This window comes from Peromyscus californicus, unplaced genomic scaffold (assembly GCF_007827085.1).
Source record: "Peromyscus californicus insignis strain IS unplaced genomic scaffold, ASM782708v3 Scaffold_10__1_contigs__length_136768540, whole genome shotgun sequence".
Classification (NCBI taxonomy): domain Eukaryota; kingdom Metazoa; phylum Chordata; class Mammalia; order Rodentia; family Cricetidae; genus Peromyscus; species Peromyscus californicus.
Genome location: NW_026294391.1, coordinates 4,697,252 through 4,721,830, shown reverse-complemented (window position 1 = coordinate 4,721,830; position 24,579 = coordinate 4,697,252). Strand labels below are relative to the sequence as shown.

General features: G+C 39.0%; 1 protein-coding gene across 3 annotated transcripts in view; it reads right to left on the bottom strand.

Annotated features, from left to right (window-relative positions):
* Efhc2 (EF-hand domain containing 2) overlaps positions 1-24,579 on the bottom strand; it is a 268,118-nt gene that overhangs the window by 7,206 nt on the left and 236,333 nt on the right. For 2 of the 3 annotated variants that reach the window (XM_052736023.1, XM_052736093.1), the window contains 3 exons: positions 22,902-23,099; positions 21,454-21,546; positions 8,879-8,984 (listed from right to left, as the gene is read on the bottom strand). In XM_052736023.1, the coding sequence (XP_052591983.1) occupies positions 8,879-8,984; positions 21,454-21,546; positions 22,902-23,099 (397 nt within the window). The remainder of the gene's footprint in view (positions 1-8,878; positions 8,985-21,453; positions 21,547-22,901; positions 23,100-24,579) is intronic. The other variant, XM_052736180.1, reaches the window with a different exon arrangement.

Below are 24,579 nucleotides of genomic sequence, written 5' to 3'. Positions count from 1 at the left end.
GAGCTGCTGAGATCTCTCTACTCTCTCTGTCTCTCTCTGTCTCTGTCTCTCTCTGTCTCTCTCTCTCTCTCAGTGTGTGTGTGTGTGTGTGTGTGTGTGTGTGTGTCTGACATATATCACAACACCCTGAAAGGAGAAGTGAAGATGGCAATAGATGAAAACCCAGTAAACAGCAGCTGCCCAGTGGGAACAGCAAAGCTGTATGTGAGCTAATAGGCCCTGGATTTATTTGCTTTGACGTTTTTAAAAGGAAATTTAATTGGATTATGTCGTCTTCTTCTATCTTAAAAATTTCTACTGTAGTACTGGCCACCAGATGCACGAGGGAAAAAGATTGGGAGCCAATTAAATTCCATGCTTCACTGCAATGGGGTTATTTTTATTCTTCCCAAATGTAAGGCTGATAGAGTCATGTTAGTGTTTTACCATGTTACTCTCCTGCAGTCTCTTAGAGAAGCATTGTTTTCTTTTCCTTTTCAGATATGGGACATATCTACTAATATGTAGATAGTACAGTACCATACATAATAACTTTTTTCCTTTCCTTCTCCCCCTTTTCTCTTTCTTTCTTTTCTTTTGGATTTTCTGCCCTCTAATAAGTGCTATACAGCCTTAGAAATAATCACATTAGGTACAAAACCATAAAAGCAATTAAATTTTAGCAAATCAAATGGAAGTTCATTTTGAAAAGAAGATTTTCTAAGTACTTCTTGAGCTAATCAAGAGCATCCTGACAACAAGAGAAAAAGTCCATGTATGAAGTTAGATTCACTAAGAGTCCTCTCCATTTGTGTCTCCTTATAGCCAGTGTCTTATAACTGCTTCCCTTTGACTGAGCTGTCATCTCTATCTGAGCTGCACATGGGTGTGGCTTCCAAGCAGGGACAGTTTCCTTGAAAATGCATTCAGGGCAAAATGAAGGTTTTAAAGAGACATGGGCTCTTTGTAAACTTTAGTGATGGGTTTGCATATAATTCAAGTAGATGTCACTCAACACTTTATATCATAGCAGATCCCCCAAAATATCATTTCCTACTAGGCTATTGTTGGGTGTTAGACAATCAGCATGTTTTTACTGGTTATTTTTAACATAATAAGAACAGATATTAACCCTATATTTCAATTGCTAAATTTTAACACAAGCATTAGAAATGGCTTTGAAAAAGTTATCAAAAAGAGAGAGAAAAACATGCCAGGAATGGTGGTGTATACTTTTAATCCCAGCAGTCAGGAGGCAGAGACTGGCTATGAGTTCTGAGGTCAGCCTAATCTGAATAGGGAAACCCTCTTTAAAGCAAAAAAAAACAACACAAAACAAAACAAAAACAGTTGGAGCCATCCTCTGACAATATATTCTTTATTTTTAGGAATCTCTAAGTCTTTGTTATCTACAAAATAGTAATGATACTTATCTGGCAAGGTTTGGGGGGACAATAAAATGTCACAGAAGACGCCAAAAGGAGATCCTTAACAAGTGGGGTATCTAAAGACATATTCCAAGGTATACCCAACCTCTTACTTCCTACTGTCAAGATCATATATCATCCTACGATGGGGGGGGTGCTTTGAGTGAACTGCTAATGTTTCCACAGTTACAATGCTTATAAAATGAACCTGTGTCCAACATTTCTCACAAATGTCAAAAGATAAGACACCAATTACACTATGCAGGTAACAAAATTTATACAAGAACTGATTGAGTGTCATTGTATAAAATGTGACTTATGAGATTAATCAGACAGGCTCTAAATTATGAGACCTAGACTGCTAGTTTCTAACTACTATCTGAGAGCAAGCATAATAGAACAGAAATCGGGGTCTCCAGGCTATGATAGCACTTTGGACAACATTCTGAGGCCATAGTCAGTCACCACTGAGTGGCTAGGCAGAAGAATAACAAAGGGGGCAGCACTCCCCTCTCCCAACCAGGCTACAGGCAAGTGGCTGTGGGCCACAGCCAGCAGTCATGATGGTTGATGATACTCAACTTGCATCTATCCAAGCAGGAACAGCTTCTCACTATAGGAGATTAGAGCTAATCATAGCTCAACTAGCTATAATACGGTTTGCTTATTTGTTGCTGGGCCCTACTTGTATTAACTGAGGCCTCTTGACTATCATGAGGACAAATCTGACTCTGGAGGACTGGTCTTGACATCCAATATGACCAAGCTACAGAAGCCATTAGTCTAGAATAAAGCTTTAGATCTGGCTAAGAGGTTTGCTCTCCTAAGCAAAACTCTTTATTCTGGTAACAGACTGGACTGGGTCATCCTCCATTTGCCCCTAAGACCTTACATTCACCCGACTCTGCCCTGGGAGGCAGAGACATGAGGATCACACCACTGAGCTCTTATGCTCTTTGGCTTCAAGGTGGGGTCTGTCAATGAGAGGTGGTGTCAGATGGTGGGAAAGTAAGTTGACAGAGGTCAGCATGGTGATTTCCTCCCCTCCTCCTTCTTCTGTCTGTTGGACCATGGTTTGGTGGTGCCTACAGTGGGCTTATACCTCTCTGCCTGAAGCTCCAGTTCTAGCTGTCCTCAAGTAACACTGGTTCCTGCATGCTTCTCTACACCTAGGCATGATAATGCCTTTGCCCTCTTGCTAGTGCCTGCTGTGGGATGTTCTGTATGGCAAATGTGTTGCTGATTGGTCAATAAATAAATCACTGATTGGCCATTGGCTAGGCAGGAAGTATAGGCGGGACAAGGAGGAGAATAAAGCTGGGAAGTGGAAGACTGAGTGAGAGAGACACTGCCAGCCGCCACTATGACAAACAGCATGTGAAGATGCCGGTAAGCCACGAGCCACGTGGCAAGGTATAGATTAATGGAAATGGATTAATTTAAGCTGTAAGAACAGTTAGCAAGAAGCCTGCCACGGCCATACAGTTTGTAACCAATATAAGTCTCTGTGTTTACTTGGTCGGGTCTGAGCGGCTGTGGGACTGGCAGGTGAGAGAGATTTGTCCTGACTGTGGGCCAGGCAGGAAAACTCTAGCTACAAGTGCCCAAGTGTTTCACTTGCTTCTTTGCTTCCCTTGACCCTATCTACACTTCTGTCAATAGTCCCTATGTTAAATCAACCCCACAGAAGCTTGGGAGCTGGCCAAAATGGGTCCTTCTGATTGCTGACTGCTGCTAACTTCTGGATGCCTTGTTGAAATTCCTACAAACCTCATCTGTCCAATCCTATATCTTAGGTACCAGATCATGTACTATTCAGGCTCTAGTTAGTTGCAGCTACTAGTCTTGTGTTTGCCCTTTGTCCCCTCTCTGTCTACCCCATGCACTGAAGTTAATCAGGGCAAGAATAAAGAAGTGTCCCAAATTCCTAACCGTCATTGTGATGGCTAGTGTTAAGGACTTGATGGAATGTAGGCATGGGCCCCTGGGCATGCGTATGGAGGAAAATTTGATAAATTAACTAAGAAATGAAGACCTACCCACTCTGAGTGATGCCATCCCCTGGCTTGGATCTTAGTTCTATGTAAGTGGAGAGAGGTAAAGCTGGGCAGCAGAGCGAGGGAGCAGTGCAGCAGTATTTGATCATCATTATGCTTTTGTTAGTGGATATGATCTGACCAGCTGCCTTGATTTCCTCTATAACCCAGAATAAGTCTTTTCTAACTGAAATTACTTTTATCAGAGTATTTTGTCACAGTAACAGGAGAGATACCTAAGACATTATATCAATCAACAGTGATACCATTTAACAATACAGACATTAAGACCTACTCAGCTTCCATCGGTCAAGAAGACATTTTAAAAAATATGATGTTCTTGCAGGGAAGAAATAATGCTGAGGAAAACATTCAACTTAGGATAGAAACATCTAGATTCTGAATGGTGGTCGGTCTGATAACCTCTCAAGAGCTATCCACATCATTCTCTGGAAGTTAGCAAAAGCCAGCTAACTGCCCAGCTCATATACTAGAGGAAGTGAGCAGTTTCCTGACTCCAGGAGTCCACCCAGACCCTATTTCCATACAAGTGCTCAGCCTACCATTACTTGACTTAAACCTCATCACTTCAAACTCAATTGGGATACAACCTCCATTTTATTTTATTTTGTTTTGTTTTTTTACTTTTTTATTTTTTAAAAAAAATTATTCATTTTATATACCAACCACAGATCCCCCTCTCATCTCTCCTCCCACTATCCTCCAGCCTCCCCTGCCCCAACCTAATCTCATCCCCTCCTCCAAAAGGCCTGCCATGGGGAGTCAGTAAAAGCCTGGGACATTCAGTTGAGGCAGGACCAAGTCCCCCACCCCCTCCTGCATCAAGGGTGAGCAAGGTGTCCTACCATAATGGACTCTAGAAAGCCAGCTCATATACCAGGAATAGATCCTGATCCCACTGCCTGGGACCCCTCAAACAGATCAAGCTACACAACTGTCTCCTGTATGCAGAGGGCCTAGTCCAGTCCCATGCAAGTTCCACAGCTGTCCACAGTCCCCATTTTATAAACAATAGGAACATCTAACATTTAAGCTCTCACTAATGTTGCAAGCACCCAATGTATATCCACATAATCCTCACAACAACCTTAATGGAAGGAATACTTTTATCTCTTTTTTTTTTTTTTGAAATGGAAAAAAGGTTGAGAAACTTGTACACAGTCACTCAGATGATGGTGGAACAAAAATTTGAACTCAAGTCTATGGCATCATACTTTCTATCCTATTTAAAGCCCTTTAGATCCAGGGCTCAGAAACAGTGCCAGGTGACAGAGCTTGTAAGTGATGACATCATGGGAGCATAACTAGGAGCCAACACATTTTTGTCCTTCCCATACAGGGTGGTGGTCCTCCTGTGGGGGATGAAATCAATTTAATGACTCAGGAACAACATTCAAACAGGAGAAAAAAGAGATGGGGGAGGGAGAAGAGAAAAGGAAAAAGAAAGAGGGAAAGGAGAAAAATAAGAAAGGAAAAGATGATGCACCATATGTAGTTAAAATAGTATTATTCCATGAAACTTTTGTTCCATTATAATGTGCATGCTGAGTTGTTGTGGAAAAAAATGTCTTTCTAACTGGATTATAGCACAAAAGGTGATTAAATTATATCCCAGCTTAATAATCATCAGGAAAATAAAAATTAAAGGTAACAAGATATCACATTTTCAGAGGCAAAAAAAAAATGTGTAGAAACAATCTGTATGCCTATAAACAGGGAAATGATTGAATAAATTGTTACATATGTACACCATACCTATTAAAGAATGACTTAGGTCCATCCATACTTAACTGGAGTAATTCTCCATGATTAAGTAGGAAAAGCACTGCAGATAAATAAATACATGTGGTATGACCACATTTCTGAATTATCAATTATAAAATACCTAACACAGTTGATTGGGTGGCAGACTGGAAGGAGGAAGGAAAAGAAGAAGAGTAGACAGTAAGGAAAAGAACAAGAAAACTTGTTGTCAATCAGGAAAAATAGGGACACATACCATTCAGAAGTCCTTAGGAAAAAGAATATTTGCACAACCAAAGTAAGTGGCAAATAATCCAATAAAGTGACTACTTCATCCTTCAGTATCTAAAGTAGATGGGTTACAGGATACACCACCCATAATACAGAAATCCATGAATGCCTAAGTCCCTTATACATAGAGTGGCATGGTATTTACATAGAACCTACACACACACTTCCACACACTTTCAAGATTTAAAAAAAATTATTTATTTTTATATGTATGGGTGTTTTGCCTGTGTATATGCATGTATGTGTACCACATGTGGGCGTGGTACCCAGGGATGTCAGCAGAGAACTGAAGTTACAGATGGTTGTGAACTACCAGCTGAATGCTGAGAACCAAACCTAGGTCCACTGCAAGAGCTACAAGTGAGCTTAACTGCTAAGCCATCTGTCCAGCTCCCTCCCATATACTTAGATACCTTATCCTTAATCAAATGTAAATGCTATGAAAAACAATTGCATTACATTTAGAAAAAACTGACAAGGGAAAATTATTTGCTAATGTTCAGTGTAGACACTATTTTTTTCTTTATTGTTTTTTCAGGTGTAATTGGTTGAGGCTACAGATGTAGAATCTGTGGGTATGGGGGATTGACTATTTACAATTGTGGGATAGATTTAGCAACTCCCATTCCCCCTTCCCCCTGAAAAAAAAACCAAACAGGAAATCTTCCAGTTTCCATAGAGTGTTAATAGCAAGGGACCAGTGCAACCCACTGGGTCTGAAGAAGCATGCAAGAGCAGTTACTGCAACCAGGAGTGGGCAGTTATATTATAACCTCTGAGAAGGTGCTATGCATCTAGAGGATGTGATTGGCAGGGAGGGAGATGATTTCCCCACCTCTCACCCTTCCCTTCCTTGCCAGTGCATCCCTCTGGCTATACAACTGAAGGTGCTTAAGGGCAAGGGGACCAATGGATACAGCCTAGAAAGGTCAGGCCCAGGGATGACCGAGTAGGCTCAGAATAATGGAAGCTGTCTTAGTGAGACAAATGCATGATAGCCAACACAGAATAGGAAAATATTTTATGGAAAGGTAGAATACTGACCACACCCCTCATTGTTCCAGGTTACCAGGGCAAATGACAGTACTGATTTCCTTAGACTGGTTGACTTATTACAGTATCTCTAACAATACTTATATTAAAAAGACAAATTTTCTTTTTATGGGATGTGGCCACAAGTAAAAGACACTAGGGAACAAACTCAGCACCTTGTGATTTCTCAACACATATTCTGTCACTGTGCTATACCCTCAGCCAATATTTTTCACATTTATTCTTTGCAGTAGAACAGATCTAAATTAAAATTATGGCTTTACCATATATTTGCTGTTTACAAACTTCCTCATCTCTGAAATAGGAATGAAAGTACTACCTCCTCAAGTTTCTAGAAGGAATAGACAAGCTAAGAGGTTTTGAGATCTCAGACTAGTAGTTGGTATATAGTAATGGGACAACAAGAGCTTCCTAGTGGACCTACCTGGGGATGGGACATCAAAGAACTTCACAGTTGGTTTGCCTGTCTCCACCCCTAGCTCCATGAAAGGGGCACACCTGATCACGCTGTTTTCTTACTTATAATTTTTTAATAGTACATCTTAAAATAAGTTTTAAATGTAGCTAGAAATATAGCTTAGTGCTTGCCTAGCATGATTGAGGACTTGAACTCAATCTCCAGCCCTGGGTTTGATCCCAGGTACCGAAAAAAGTAACATATAGTTAAGAAAAATTTAGTGAGCTAAGTGTGTGTGGTGGTGCATGACTATAATCCCAGCACTTGGGAGGTGGAAGCAGGAAGATCAGGAGTTCAAGGCCATTCTCAGATTCATATTGAGCTTGGGTTGCATGGCAGCCTGATTTTTTTTCTTCTTGATTTAATGCTTGTATTGGAAATACTAATTGTCATTATTCAATTACTGTACACATATATCAAATTACCATACCATATTGCATAAATGAGTGCAATTAAAATATTTTTAAAAACAGAAGTAAAAATATTTATTAGTGGCCTCCAGTTATTCCAGAATAATATTCAAACCTCACCCACCCTTGTAGTCACCTCCAACCTTATCCTTCTCCACTCTTCCCCATGGGCCTTTACTCCAGCCACAGCAATTCCTCCAGTGCCAAGCTGCCCCATGTCCCAGAGCACTGTTAGTAATGTCTTTGCCATACCACCATATCATATTACTTTCCTACTTTACTAACTCTCACTATTCATCTCTGAAATATCAAATGAGACCTTCCCAAGACTATGCGATATTCCTCTTCCTGATTTAGAACTAGCTATTTTCGTTTCACAGTATCCTATGCAAGCTGTATGTATCAAATCAAACCCCAAATAATGAGTGTACTGATTCCACATCAGGAATAGGCTCCTTCAAAGGAAGCAGTTATCCTTGAATGCCAGCACAAAGCAGAGAACATGCTGAGAATGGATCCTTAACCTTCATTTATCTGAAGGTTATGTCTATGAGTGAATGAGGTTTGAAACTTAATTCACCTGATGCCATTCAGATAAGTAAGTGGAAGAACCAGATTTCAATACCACCTCTGTTGACCACAATGGCCAATACTGTCCCTCAACCAACTGGAAGTTCTAAGGTTTTCTCTGACGCTCCAGAGAAGCTGTGTGCTTGAGAGGTCTACTGCCAGAGGCACGAGGCAAGCTCAGGCCAGAATGCGCTGGTCAGCAGAGACAGAATAAATCCTTCTTTTCTGGGATTATCAACCACATGACATTTGCTTTATCAAGGGGCTTTCCCAAGAAAATAAATTTCTGGAGCATGTTACGAGCTACCACCCACCCACCCACTCCTTAAAAACAACTGAGGTGATCTTAGAGAATGCAGATAATTCCACAATGCTGAGGCCCCCATCTGAGCACACGAACTTTGTTTCTCCTAACCAAGCATTTTTCTATTGAATTTTTCCTTTCAAATTGGTTCCACCATAAAATGAATCTCTATACACTATTTTTTCACACATGGTAAACCTGCACACAAAGCCACAGATATACTGAGGGTTCTTGACATAGATACCATCTAAGATTTGCCAGTATGGATTAGGATGATATTACCAGAATCCCATGATAAGGGTGTTTATATCTATTTATAACTGTAACCTATTATCCTATTTTCTATATAATTGGATGCAACTGAGGCTAAAAACTATTCAACTGCAAAAGAAAAGTCCTGTTCTTCTAGAGCAGATGTTTGCTCAGCATGGAAAGTGAATTAGCCTTCAACAGAAATACCCAGAATATACTCTTTCCAAAAGCAATGATATTGCTACAATCTATTGGAAAATAATTTAAAGATATAACATGTTAAAAATATAAGGGAGGTATCCCTAGCTTATTTCTAAAATAAGCATAAAATTTACCTCTTTAAGGTATGGTGGGGATTGCAGTTCAGGTGTTGGATTCATTCTCCAGTTCAGGATAGAGAAAAATAACTCGTAATTTATTTGTTGTTCTTTGTCTTCAAATCTGAAAGCATATAATTTGACTCAATCTGCAGAATTTAGAACCACAATTCCAGCTTATATTGTACCTTAAAACATATTATCATGTACGCTTCAGTAGCTGATGTTATCATCATTGCTTATTAGTTGATTATCTACTTCTGACCCTCTCAGAATAGAAGTTTGAAAGCAGAAATCTCACCTATCTAATTTTTCAGTGGTAGTGGTTGGCAGAAGTTCAATAAACATCTTATGTGCTTACCAAACAAAATTTGGTAGCTAAGACCACCACTACCTTTTGTTCAGAATATTTGAAGGCCTTTTTATTTTAGTGGTTGATATATGCCAACAAAATAAAGTGCTCTTGTTGTTCTTAAATTATATACCATTTAAATGTTTAAGACAAGCCTGGATTAATTTTGTCTACTAGTATATTTTTAAGAAAAGTAAAAGGCATCTTTATTACTATTATGTAGCCATTAAAAGAGGTCATTTAGATCCATATTAGAAGTGACAGAAATATGTTCTTGACATAGAGTGTAAAGAAGGTTATAAAATAGTACGTACAGTTTTTATGATTTTTGTTTTGTTTTTATTACTTTTAATTATGTATGGGTGTGTGCAAGTCTGTGTATGGGTATGTGCATGTGAGTGCCATGTCCATGAAGTCCAGAATAGGGTGTGAGATCCCATAGAGCTGAAGTTATAGGCAGTTGTGACCCGTCTGATGTGGATGCTGGGAAGCAAACTCAGTTGCAAGAATGCTGCATATACACTTTCAATCACTTAGCCATTTCTCTAGCCCCATATGTCCAGCTCTGAATCTGCTTTTGGTTTATATTTATATTTATATAAAACAATAGAAAATGGTAACAATACACTTATATAATAAGAAAACCATCTCTAGAAAGTCAAATGATTATTTGACCTTATTGTGACTAATCTCTTATCATCTGAAATGATTTGAATTTATAATCAGAAAAAATAAACCAAGCCAATTTTCACTTGGAACAAAGAATAACAAATGATTATCCTACACCATAAAAGTTATGTCAAAACTAATGAATCTTAAATTATGGATATTGGTTTAAATTCATCCTCAACTTTACATAACAGAATTGTGATCACTGAGAGGATAATTTCAACATAATTGTTGTAATGACTCAAATAGTAACTACTTCTTGATGTAATACCTCAAGCCATTTTTCCTGAATTTGGCCACATCCTAACAAATTTTCAGGCAAATTCATCTCCTTATACCAATATTTAGGGAAATTATAAAGGTATCAAAAAGATATTATTCCAAGCACCCTGCTCCAGGATTCCAGCCTTAAAATACATGTGCACAATTAGTCAAAAGATATTTCTCTTTTCTTTCCAAAGTGTTAAGAAAATAATAGCTAGTATTTGCAAATTCATAAAAATTCACAAAACCCAAAAGATCATAAACTGGAGTAACATAGATTTCATCCATCTAAACAGAGTGGAATAAACAGAGTTATCAGAATACAGGAAATGGAATTCTGTAATTCTTTTGTGTACATTTTCTTTGGCCAAGAATTCTGGGATAAAACTCCAATATGTTGCCCCTTACCACTGTTTATCCTTTGAATTTTGGCTCACTCATCAGTTCAACTCTTTTAAAGGACATCTTCTGTTTATGAGCATAGTTATAGTCGAAATGTGAGACCATTATGTCTTTTGTTTGTGTACGTTTCTGGGGAACAACTAAAACTCAACTAAAGATGTTTGGTGAGAAGTGTTCCATTAGCACAGAGTCTTAAAGAATACATTTCTTAATATTCTGAGTGGGACCGGAGGTCAGAGAAGGAGAACATACAGAATCTTTGACTTTTATTCTGAGGAAATACAGGAGCTACTGGAGTATATTCTACAAAAAAGTTACTTACAGGACCTGCAATTTTCTGAATGATCAGGTCCTTTCCAAATTTGTACTCTGAAACTTAAGCATCAAGGTGATGACATTAGGAAGTGAGATGTGTATAGATCATAGGGCAAAGCCTTCCTGAAATCAATCTACCAGGGCATGTCACAGCAGCATGTCTGTTATTTCAGCACTCAAAAGGGAAATAATGGTGATAGAGTTTGGAGTTTGAGGCAATCTCGGGCTACATAGTAACACCCTGTCTCGAACTACCAGAAATAGATAATAAAATAGGATAGAAGGGAAGAAACCACAGAGAACTTCCTTGCTCCTGCCATGTGTGGGCACAGCATGAAGGAGCCATTCAAAAAGCAGGCTAGGGCTCTCAACCAGACATTCAATGTGTTAGCATTTTTCTTTTCTTTTCTTTTCTTTTCTTTTAATTTCTCACCTGCCAGAATTGTAAAAAGTAGTTTTAGTCTATGGTGTATTTGTGTAGCAGCCTAACAAGACTAAAATAGGCCGTAACATATATTCAAAGCTTATTCTAATAGTCTAACTGATATGAATGAAACACTGGGGGGCACCATAGAAGTGGCAGGAGTAGTTAGTGATCTCTTTCAAGTAGTCCAGATAGGTATGATGGTGGTTTAGACAAAGGTGGTAACAGTGAGGAACTGTCAATTCTGAATGCATTTTGAATGTAGGCTTCCTGAAAGACTACATACACGCACATACACCCACATAATATTTGAGAGTATACACACAAACACACACATACACTATAGTGATGGGGAGGTAGGTTTGAAGATTATTTGAAGCCTTCTGATTGAGCAACTGGCTAGACAGGGCTACAAGAGGGAGGCAAGACCCAGAGTTTAGTTTTAGATATGCTGCTTTTAGAGAAGATTTTTTTAACTTCTTTTATTTATGTGCATGTGTGTATGTGTGTGCCTGTGTGATGGTGTAACACATGTATGTGTATCCATGGATGCCAAAAGAGGGCATCAGATTCTCTGGAACTAGAGCTATAAGCAGCTGTGACCTCTCCAACATGAATGTTGATAAACAAACTCAGGTCCTCTGGAAGAGCAGCAAGTACTCTCAACTGCTGAGCTATGTCTCAGACTAGATACACTGCTTTTAATGAGAAGTGAGAAACAGAGACAATGAGTCTGAAGATCAAAGAGGAGGTCCCTTTGATATGGGAGTCATTTGCTATATAGATGATATTTCAAAAGTACAAAACTGGGAAACCGGATGAAATCATCAATAAAATGATTGTTTCTATTTGTTCTTACAGATGAGAGTATGATTGTCAGGAAATGCCCACAACATGAATTCCAGAGGACATTTATTCAACCTTAGAGTTTAGAATCATAGTAGTTCACTAATTTTGGAACCAGTCAATATCCTTACCAAATAGATCTAGGGTCACATCCAACTTCACTCCTCACACACATAATCTACTGAGCAGTCCCGTGAGTTAAAACTACCTCAGCATATTACAAATCTACCTAACCTCTGCCTATCTCTTTCACTACTCTCCAATCTAAACCACTTTCATCACTCACTAAAATTATAGCAACTGTTTCTCATCTTGAGCTTATTCCTCCTATCTACTCTTACACTGCACCCTCCCTCAGAGAACTCACTCTAAAATATAGAGCCATTCTGTTACTTCCTTGCTTGAAATCCTCCAGTGGTTTCCCATTGGATTCAGAATACAACCTAAGATCTTTAGCCAGGTATACAAGAATCAACTTAATTTGGCCATTGCTGGCATTTCTGATCACAAATGTCACCTGAAAACTCGCTCCCTGTCTGGTATTTTAGGTCTGCCGGCCTTCTGCTTCCCTGATCATGCTAAGATCGCCCCCAGAAATGCAAGGCATTTGTAACTTCTGCTTTTATTGTCTGTGTAAATTCAGTTCAAATAACTGCTTCCGTAGGAAGGTCTTTCTGAAATGTATCTAAGTTGAAGCCCTTTTCCTGAATTTGTATTTACCCTGGATTTGCATTTGCACTCAGAAAAATTTTGAGACGTTACTATGGGAAGATCTATTAGAGTTTTGCATAACTAATTTTGATATTTGTTCATGTTTCCTGTTCATCTCTTAACTGCACCCCTCCTTCCCGGCCCACCTCTTATGTAAGACTCAACACTTCTAATTATTTACCTATTTAGAAGGATATTTGTGAAGGGTATTTTTGAATCAAATGATAATAAGGATCAAAAATGTTAATAAATAAAAGTGTACACATCTCAGATACATATGAAAAAATGTAAAGAAATGAAAAGCTTCATGTTTTCCAAGTCCCAGAGCCAGGCTTAAAGACAGAGTTAGTTAATGTAGTAAAATACTCCAAGGTTTCCTTTCTAGTTCTTTCTCAGAAGACCTTTGTGTATGTGAGAATACCCCAAAGGGTTGAAGGGGGGAAAAACAAACTTTCAATTTAAGAGAGAAGGCTGGCTGAAGCTGCTGGGAAGAATATTCTGTTCTTGGGAAGTAGTCAGTGAATAAGGCTGGGTCAACACAATTTTTTCTCTCTCTTATATACCAAGTCTCCCCTTTTACCTATAAGGAAATAAAAACAGGGATACAAAAGGAATATAGGCAACAATGACAAAGACAGCTGGGGACCAGGGGAGAAGACAATGGAAAAGGAATTTCAAAATGTGCTGCAAGATAAAAAGCAGACCCTGGATTAATATCAGACTTGGAAGAGCAGAGGAATGGAAGCTGAGCACTTGGTGACCACGGAGGGGAACTCAGCTATTTAGTGACCCACGGAAGTCCCAAGAGGCTCGGGGAATAAACACTCTATGTATCAATCAAGCAGAAATAAAGTGTGGTACTGAACCAAGGATTAGTTGAAGGCACAAGTGGTTAACCCGCTAAGTAACTTTTTTCATACACTCACTAGGGGGGAAAGGGTTAGCTCCAGAGAAATTAAAGAAGCTAAGGAAGTGCCAGTCCTAGGGAGGTAGAGCATTGTGGAGGCAGAGGAAAACATTACATCCTGAATTTACGGATGATCAACTCCTTTCTTGCTCCTTCCCCATTCCTAGAACATCAATGACCATATTGAAATGCTCCTCCCCTCTTCCAATGCATCCTCTCTCTTACTGCAACAGAAAGAAAAAATAATAATAATTCTCTCAATACAAGGAATGGTTCTGGAGAAACCTCCAGATTCTAATTTCTAGTTTTTCCCTAGTGGAGCTGAAGCTGCAGAAATTAATTTGTGCAGTGAAGCTCATTGTCAACAAGACATTCCCTGTCCCCACCAAACACCCACCATTAGGGGCAGAAGTAAAAAGATGACAAGGGAAAACAAAGGAAGCAGAAGCAGAGAAACAGAAACTATTCAGGAAGTAGATAGCAATATGTGAAATGGGCAAATATGTTGCCTTCCTGATAAGACAACAGAAGACAAGAAAGGAACATGTGATCTGAAAACATGTTCTTGGAATTAAAAATATGATAGTAATAAGATGACTCCATAGAACGGTTGGAATATAAAATGAAAGAACTCCCTTATAATAATATAAAAATCACAAATAAAATGGGAAAACTGAGACAAAATGTCCAAACTTGACAGACTGAAATTCTTCATAGCAGTAACGGAGGAAAGTACTAGTAGAAAATTTATCAGCAACAAAGGGAAGTATCTCAAAGCTAGAAGACCCCAAAAGGTAGTAAACATATTAAACATATACATACTAAGCCCTATCATAAACTTCCAGAACACCAGGGATAAAGAGAATATCCTCAGAACATATAGAAATAAAAATAGCATTGGAATCACAATTATGCTAACTTCTCAGTCATCATCAAAGTAGTAGGTTAGTAGGTACTACTGACAAATTTGATAAATCAAAATATAATGGTGTATGCATGCTGCTCTATTAATTGCAGAAGCAGTTAGAAAGGTTGAACATGGCTGCCGATGCAGCCAGTGAGTATGGTTGTTTAAAAAAAAAAAAAAAAAAGCCCCATTAACGGTTGTGTTACTTTGACTGTGAGCATGTAACAATTTTATACAAATAAAAATTTAAAGAGCATTAAGAACAGACAAAAAGCCCCTAAAGCATGCTTATCTCAGTAGTAAACTTGGAAAGAAAGGAACACTCCCAGTTGGGATCCTGTTCACTTGGCATTAGTCTGTCAGTGTTCATCCCTACTCCTGACTTCTGCACATAGCTTCTTCCTTGGACCACTGATGTGATGAGATTTTTTTTTCATGTCGTCATTTGTTAATATAGTATATACTTCCATTCAAGATTTATCATGTTTGTTATATAAGAATGTAAGAGAAAATCCAGAGATGAGGCCCCTTTCATCATTAAAACCAGGGCAGATTGGAGGAGGAGACAGGAAACAAACAGTTCAGAAATGGGGAAAGGTTTGAGTATCAGGGGAGTGAGGCCAAGCAGGTCAGTCAGAACCAAAGAGTTACCCCTGAAAGTTATTGGTTCTGTACACTCATCATGGAGGCCTCTTTTCCTGATAACTAATGGAACTACTTGCCAAGACTCAAACATCCTTTCAAAGTAGTTGGGAAAAGCCTCTGAACCTTATAGAAAATAGATCTCATTTTACAGTCACACCAGGCTTTCTATCCAAAACATGGTCCAGATTCTCCACCTGAGTTTTCTACTTCACCCCTCACCAAAGGACATTTGGCTTTTGCTAAAACTCTGATCTACAGTCAAAGGATGGAGATTTGCCACTCAGGAAGAAACTCATTTGAAAGGGCTTTGAAGCCAATTCCAAAGAAGAACTTTCTATGGCAACATTGTTGGAATCAGTGCACAGCCTTCCAGGGTGACTGCCCTAAAGGGCAAGGCTAATTCTGGCTTTTAAGTGTTTCTATGCTTGTTAAAAAGTCAGCCTCCTTACTTTCAAGTGCCAGCTCACAGTGCTAAAGTGTTTTCCTAAAGCCTCCATAAATTCTTCTTTCCCTTTGATGCCCCGGCAATCCACCATTTCCTTCCCTACACAAACTAAGAGACATGTTTGTAGAGGAAGGGGGAGGGAAGGCAATCTCTCTGGTTCCTCTTTAAATACTAATGGCCCCCAAACATGCCTCTTGAGGCCTTGCGAGGTGGGAGTTCTCAGAAGCGAGTCTAATGCGATAGCTGACTGATGTTCATGGTCCCCTTCCCAAGAATGATGAATAGCTCAAAAAGTGCAGAAGCCAGCCACCCCCTCGCCACAGGGAATAATGCTGGGTTGCTTTATTTCCACCCTCCACAGAGGTGGAAGGCTTAGTGGAGGCTGTATTTTGTCCAAGAGGAACCTGCCCCCTCCTCTGCTGTACTAGCTACCTCAGTGCTTAGGAAATGGTCCAGAAGGGAGGGAAAGGCAGTGAAGCCCCATGTTGACTCTTAGTTGCACTTGGTTTGTGTTCATTATCACAGAATCTAAGAAATATACTCCGAAACACCTGGCAGAAGTCTGTGATGCCAGATGCACAAGGAAACAGAAGCTCTGGACCACCGTGGGGGGTACAGTTGACAAGCCAGAATCACTCAGGCTGATAGTAAGCAACTGGTTATTTCTAAGTAGCCAGGTCTCTACATTGAAAACTTGATTCCAGCATAGAGGTGCCTGGTGAGGTGGGGAATGGCTACCAGATAAGGACTGTACAGAGAGATAGTCAGTTCTCTGGTGATCGACTCTACATGGTATGGGAGTCTTTTACATTTTTTCAACCTCAAATCACTCTGTATTTGAACCTGCATGTGTAACACCATGAGGATGAAGGTAAGGAGTGACTGGGACAGAGGGAAGGGAGCAGTAGGAGAAACAGAGAAAACAAGCGCTCCGCTACCCCAAACATAACAAAACAATAGCCACATGGCTCAATGCTTGCCTTTCAGTCTCACTGCCAGGTATTGCTGGGTAAAAGTGCATGAGACTAAGCCCTGCCTCTAAGAGGGGGCAGGGCAGGCAAAGCATAATGAGATGATTTTAAAGGCCTGTTAACTTTTTCCATTTTAACTGATCTTTCTGGATGAGGCACCAGCTCTCTTGGGAGGCCAGTTCTAAGGCATTCCATGGGACCCAAAGCCAGCCATAAAAGACTAGCTTGAGGCAGAGCTGCTGGGAGAAGATTGCATTTGAATTCCCCATCTAGTTTCAGAAGGTCAGAATTAGAGAAGGTACCTTTCTACTCTCTAGTTCTACAAAGAACATAAGATGGAATGACCTCAGATTTCCATCCATCTTTTGAGGTTTAAGAAGCAAAATACCTTGCTCAGAGGTACTAAAGGATATCCACATCTAAACATAGATTCACAGGGGTTAAATAAGCAAAGACCACATAGCCAGGGAGCAGCTGAGTTGGATTTTAGAGTCAGGTATGGTGGATTCTAGACACATATAATGTAGCAGCACAGACCAAGTCTCCAAGGCTTCAAAGATGAGGGGCCAGAGTCCTATCTCTAGGAGCTTGGATGGAAGCAAAGGTGTAGGCTATCATATTGAGTTGCAACTCTGTTTGAAATTTACCTTGGCATTGAGCACCCTTTTTCAGTGACTCTCCTTGTATCTTAAAGCTTGCACTTATGAAATAATGAATAATGCCTTCATCAATTAAAATATACCTTTTAACATGCTCTTCACAAAGTATTGTCGGTTCTTAACACTACATCAATACAGTGTCACTATGGTTATTAATGGGTACTAACCACCACTACACACAGCTGAAATCTAATACTGTGTGCATTAGTGAAATGAACTTGGGTAGTAACTAAGATGAGTTCATACCAGCTCTTACAACAAAAGCTGCTGGGGCCTGAAGCGAATGCCTATGAGAAGACTGTGAAGTCCACATTGCAGCTTTGGTTGTACTAATAAGGAAAAGGCCTAGCTGAGTTCTAAGGACAAAGGGAATGAAACAGAAGAGAAATCTTACCACCAAACACAGGGCTAGGAAAAATGCCTGGATAGCTGTCACTAGGTAGAAAGAAGCACCCTATCCTGTAGCCACAGTGCTTTTCAGTTTGTGATCTGAATTCACAGAGCTCAGCAGCTACCCAGCCTCATCATAATGCAGGTAAATCTCCCCCCACCCTGGGCACAGTGTGCATCGAACGAAAACAACAAACTCCATGCTTTCCTCCCATGGGAGACTGCAGACGTCAAAGTAGGCTCTGGTTTAGCGTGCCATGAGGAGGGCTGTGCAGACAGAGACTCTTGTCAAGGCTCTGTAAAGCCTTATGCAGTCTGTGGGGAACAATAAGAATGCAGAATCTAAATGTAAGCTGCAGGCTGATGGGCCCATTAGGAATTAGGGCAGTCTTTGAAAGGAATCTGCGGAGATGACGCAAAACACCAAGCATGTGACCCAAATCATGGCAGGGCACATTGGATGGAGAGGGGAATGGGAATGAGCCATTTTCTAATCTGATTAGTCTGAAGTTTCCCTTGAGTATGGAGAAGGGTCACTGCACAATTACAGGCAAAGTAAGACTGAACATGGGCTGCTCAGCAGCAGAGAGGCATGACCTCCTCAAAGCTAAGCCAGGCTTGGAGGCAGTCATACAGAGATTGAGACAGATTCCAAAACAAGTTGCAGAACAGTCTTTTTAAATTTAATGTCAAATCATAAAGGCAAAGACAAAATAGTCTGCTGAGAAAATGGGAGGATGATGGGTTGGTGGCCTTAGCATTGGGTAAGAACTCTGAGTCCTCCAAGGCCAGGCTCCCACATCACTGAACTTTCCAGCAGAACTCATCCTCAAGCTCATCAAGAGATAATCTAATAAAGATCTGCAGCTTCCTGACTAGAAGACAGCTTAATGTATGAAAGGCATCCAGATCCAACTGTCACAAAACATGACTCCCTCCATAAAAGACACAGGCTCCTTCTGGTTCAGTTTGGAGGTTCACCATATGAACTGTGACCTCTGGCTCAACTTTGCTCCTAGTTTCCAGCCAAGGTGCTGTGCCACATGCTTTCTGTATGTTACCTCAGTGACTCCTCAGAACTCAGAGGACATAAATACTAGGAAGTAAATTGGTTATCCATTTTTAGAGGAAAGGGATTTGATATTCAGACAAGTCAACTCTTGGATAAGATTGCACAGCTTTAAGTGGGTTCAAAGAACATAAGAGACAATGTTGGGTACCCAAACTGGCAAGATTCGGCAGCTTGTTGCTTGTTCACAGGTGGTAAATCAAATACATCAGGAATAGTGTCAGCATGCGAATGGACCAAGGGTCAAGTCACAACTCTTTATTACTATATAAGGGACAAAAGGAAAAACGCAGAATTTTAAGAATTCTTAGAAGAAAATCACTACAATCATCAGCTAGGTGTGCATAAGAGAACTTGATGTATGTGCTGCTGCTTGAAGGGAGTCTTGAAGAGGTAGCTTTCAGAGAGTGAAGACAATTGGAAGCAATTTCCTACTGAAAAAGTAGCCAGAGAAAACCAAAAGTGATGGAAGATAGGGGATGTATATGCAAAATGTCAGATGACTCATTTCTCTGGATTATGGGATAGGAAGTAGAAGCCTCAGGAGCATGATGACTATAGAGAATCTGGAGTCCTAGGCTTGCTTTATTTCAGCTATTTTACACCAGGAGGACCAACTTTCCCTCCACAGTGCCACTAGCAAATAAAAGCAAATAGACCTAAACAAGCAAGCAATCAAAAAAGGAAAGAAAAAAATAAAAGAAGATGATTCTTTAGAGAATCTCTCTAGGTCAGTTCACTGAACACATTCATCTATCTGGACTAGCTTCCTCTAGGTTCCTCTCCCGACACCTTAGATTCTAGATCACCAGCATGGGAATTATCTTTATCTTTCCTCTCCTTTTGATTTTTGTCTCGGATGAAGATTCCAAGAAAAAGTTCTGAGTAAAGGACAAAAGAATCCATCTTCCTGCACACAACGATGAAATAACACAGGTACATAAAAAGAGTACCACAGGTCATTTTTGCTCTTACAAGGTACTTAGCTGCCATATGTAAAGCCAGATCTGAAACTCCAGAGATCGGTAGAAGATCAATATGGAAACTCTGCACTGATCAGGAAGGAATGTGGGTCAGTACAAGAGTGGTCATAGTGGCAATGGAGGAGAATGTGTAGGGGCAGGCAGTGGGAGGATGCAGAATTGTCAAGGCATCCTAATATGCTGGTTATTTGCAGACAATAATACAAAACTATTAGAAACAAGGGGTGAAAACTGGAAGGTTCAATGGTCAGGTTATAGATCTTCTAGAATATTGTGACCTTGAGTAAAATACCATTTTTCTCTAAACCTAAACATCTCATATACATAGGAGAGGTATAGTTCTGTCCACTCTAAGTTGCTCTCACAACGTACATGAAATAATGCATTTAAGGCAATTACCATACCTGGCACAAAGAAAAAATACCAGAATTATCAAGATATGTAAGTCAGAGGGCAAGAGGAGCTCAGACTAATGGCGTAGGAAGCATAAATGACCAAAATATGGTGACAGTATGGATGGTGTCTTTCATGACACCATCATCTGTTTCATGCCTGGCTCCAGAGGAGCCAAACAAGTAAGTGCTCATAATCCGAGGTCTTCTTATTGTACATCTTTAGCCACCAGGCACTACTGCTTTGAAAAGCCTGACCTAAATTTTACAGTAATATCATAACCGAAAAAGTTGTACATTTTACTTTGCCTCAGGAACCCATGTGTATGCACACATTAATGCCCAAAAGATAAAATAATAATTCATAACAGGTATGATAAGGACTAAATTAATTAAAAGAATGAAAATCATGACTAAGTTTTCCTTTCATAATACTTCAAAGATAATTAAAGATAGTCTCCCAAATTGATCTAGAAAAGAAAATTCCGATGAAACAAATATGCATTGACTGCCTCAGTGACAGTAACTGTCTTTGTTCAAACCAAAGCTCTTGCCATATGTCAGAGGTGCTTCCTAGGAGTCATCTTCACCCTTACAATGTTTGCCCATCACTGGTGACAGCCATGGACAAAAAGATGAATTTTAAAGAAAGATGATACTTAAAGAACAGTTTTAATAAAGCCACGAGTGTATGCTTGATAAACAGCACAGTGACTGTTTGGTACAAGAAGGAGCTGGAAGGACTTTCTGGGCATATTATCTGATATTAGGTCTAGAAGGATTAATGCAGACCTTTTTGGTATGTCATGTATATTTTTTATTACAGTGATTAGAACCATGATTAAATGACCCCATACAAATCAACCAGAAGAAAAAGAGAGCTTGCCCTCTGATTCTCATTTCTCCTGCTGTTGAGTTTCTATTCTTTAAATGTGCATGTCTGTCTAAAGATTTTCAGCCATCAGAATCATCTGTCAAAAATTTATCAATATATTTTACTTGTTTCATATGCTCAACTATGTACTCAGCACAAAGGACTCTTATGTAAAAATTATTTAGTAGACAAATGGATCCAATAATGATTTTGCAAAAGCAATAATTTTGCTTGGTATAATATATGTGAAAGTGACTTTTAAAAATGGGTAATTATAGTAAGCTTTAAATAAACAATCAAAAAAAAGCTAGTTTCCCCAAATAAAACCATGAAAATCAGTCTTCCTCAAAGGGTGACCTCTCACTTACCTGGACAGTAAGCTATCCAGAAGGTCATCACTCAAAGGTAACCTGGAGGACTTGCACATTCTTTTGATGTCTTTGGTGGGTAATACACCTTTTCTGTATTCAAAGAAAGTAAATGGGTTTTATGTGTTATATGTTCTGATAACAACAATTGCATGCTATAGAAAGGAAAATATATATGAGATATATCCTAAAATGGAAGTATGAAAACTGGCATTGGAACTGAAAGTAAGGAAAAATAGTCACCATATTGCATTTCACCATTGTTTTTCACTTCAGGGGGACCAGACTGTGCTTAGAAAAGCCTTTCAAGACTCAGATTCCAATTCTTGGTTGATGACAGTACAGCATATTAAAGCTGTAGCCATGAGTGTTGCTCTAAGTAATTGATCTGCATTCTTGACCACTAGTCAAAAATGGTTTTGATATTTGAAAACATCTCCTAATTTGACAGGCATTTAGAGCCTCCAACACAAGTATAATATGACTTGGGGGTATTTTTATGGACTTTTCCTTGGACCCAAACCCAACTAGGATCTTCATTTTGATTTTCTCAGAATCAAGTCATGTTCTCTACAGGAGGCCCAAAGGTTACTTCTAATTTCTTCTGTGTTCTCAGTCAACCAGTGTTCTTTCATGAACACACAAAATTAGAACCCAAAAGGAAAAAGTAAGGTCTTTCTTTGCATTAAAGATGTTGAGATCAAAACAGAATAAGATCACTATGTCAAGTTGTGTATAAAAAATAATCTGGAGATGAAGAGATGGCTTGGTGATTAAAAGTGTTTGCTGTTCTTTCAGAGGTTCTCAATACCCACACCAGTGACTCACAACCACCTGTAACTCCAGCTCCAGGGGATTCAGCACCTTCTTCCGACCTCCACAGGCACTGCAGTGATATGCATATGCACACAGAGAAACAACATACATATACATATACATATAAATAAAAATAAAACCCCTTTTTAAAAAGGAAAAGATTTTTTTAATGACCTAATGAAATTGTACACACATGAGCTTCACATTAGAAATATATCACACAGACCTTCATTGTTTTTAAGAAGAAATAGCTCCCCACTAGATCTGTAGAAAGTCTATTTATAAGGTCTTTGCCCTGTGTATTATAAAAGCCACAGTTTATAAATCCTAGTTAGTATCAAAATAATATAAAGATGACACCTCATCATTAACATCTTCATTTACTCTATTTTAGTCAAAAGCACCTAGAAACAAATGGAAAGTCAAGAGGGCAGCCTATTCTTTTTAAGATAGAGAATCTCCCCTATAGCTCCCCTATCTCCTAGGATTTAACATAGTTTTACTAAAAATATTCAGTGTGATGAGACATGTCAATTTTCTTTTTGCCACTTGCATAAAATACATAAATTCCCTTACTACTTAAGTTCACATAAACTTTAATGATTTATTAGAATCAATAAAAAGAAGCTTACTTTTCTCTGTCTTCGTACACACACTTATAAACGAATGTGTCAAAATTCTCAAACATATTTTTCTTGAACTTTTCATGTGCCTGTGCAATTAAGCAAGTTATATCTGGATCCCTGATTTCAGGCACACAGTAGTGACGTGCAATGGTTATGAATTCCTGCTCTATGAGCTTCCCCATAGTTATGTTCATTAGGATTTCTCTGCAAAATAAAGTAGAACAACACTCACAAAATGACATAGAAGAATATTTTCTCTCCATATTAAGCAAGTTCAAATTCTACTTTATAAAACTGTCACTGGCTCAGGAAACAATGATTATTGTTAGTTATTTTGATATTTTTTTCCTTCCTTTTCCAGCACTAGAGATTGAATCCAGGCCTCTCACATGGGAGGCAAACCTTTTACTATTGGGCTATAACTCTAGTCCTCTTGTTACTGTTATCATTATTTTTATTTCAGGATGGGGTAACTCATTAATTTGCCTAGGGTATCCTTGAATTCACTCTGTAGCCTAGGTAGGCCTTAAACTTGAGATACTCCTGTTAGGTGGAATTACAGACCTGTGCTACTCAGCCCAGCAATTGCTTTAACTTAATTCATATACTTAATTTAGGAGCAGTGTTAGGATGGACACCAGTGTTAGGATGGAAAATAATAAGCATCACAGCTTATAAATAAAATAATATTTTGTCCACTTTGAGAATAATCTGCAATGAGGAAGTTAGTTGTTAAGTCCTTGGAAGGTTAAAATATTTGTCACTAAGTATAAGACTTGGTTTAATGTCTATTCATCTTCCTTAAAAGACATAGTAACTGATTTAGGTTTCTGTTTTCTCAGGGCATGGGATTTGCAAGTCAATAAACTAGAAGGGTATTTTGTAGACAAGAAAAGAAGTTGTTCACATTTCTGTTGCCAAAAGTAAAAAAAAAAAAAAATGATACACCCTGGCAATGAGAAAAAAAACTTAGAAGAGTCATGAAAGAGTCCAGCTGTCTGAGTGTTTAGAAGACAAATGGCATTGGGATTATTTGACAATGCTGAAACTCTAAGCAACAACAACATATTAATGACGATGAGGATGCAAAGCCAAGCACACTGTCTGTACTGTTTTCAATATATCATCTGTATGAAAACTATAAATTGTGCAGCCTACATTAGCAAGAACTGCATCAAAATCATTAAAATGAAAAATGTCATGGAGGTTACATGAATAAACTTCCACAAGAAAATTGAGTTACTGGAAATAATTCAGTTCTCAAGAATCCCAAATAAGCAAGGGAAAATGAGATTTTATTTGTTCTTCTATTATAGTTGGATCTTTCAGATTAGTAGCCTTTAGTTCTTTTGACTATTTCTGATCATTATCACTATCATTTAGGGATCTCAGAAAGATATCTATGATGGTGCACTTGGAAGGCTTGGGAGGCTGAGGCAGGAGAAATGCTAGGAGTTCAAAGCCAACCTGGGCTACATAGAGAGACCCTATATCAAACACACATGCATACACATCGGGGAGGGGTTGGGGATATGAATGAGAATATATGAATGAATGAGTGAATGCCAGGTTATCCTGACTAGGAATTTCCTATTCTGGAATCCATGATCTTGTCCCTATACAAAGGAAGTTCATTTTGCATACAGCTCAGGCTATTGAGATTTTCTGCTTTGCTTTTGTATTT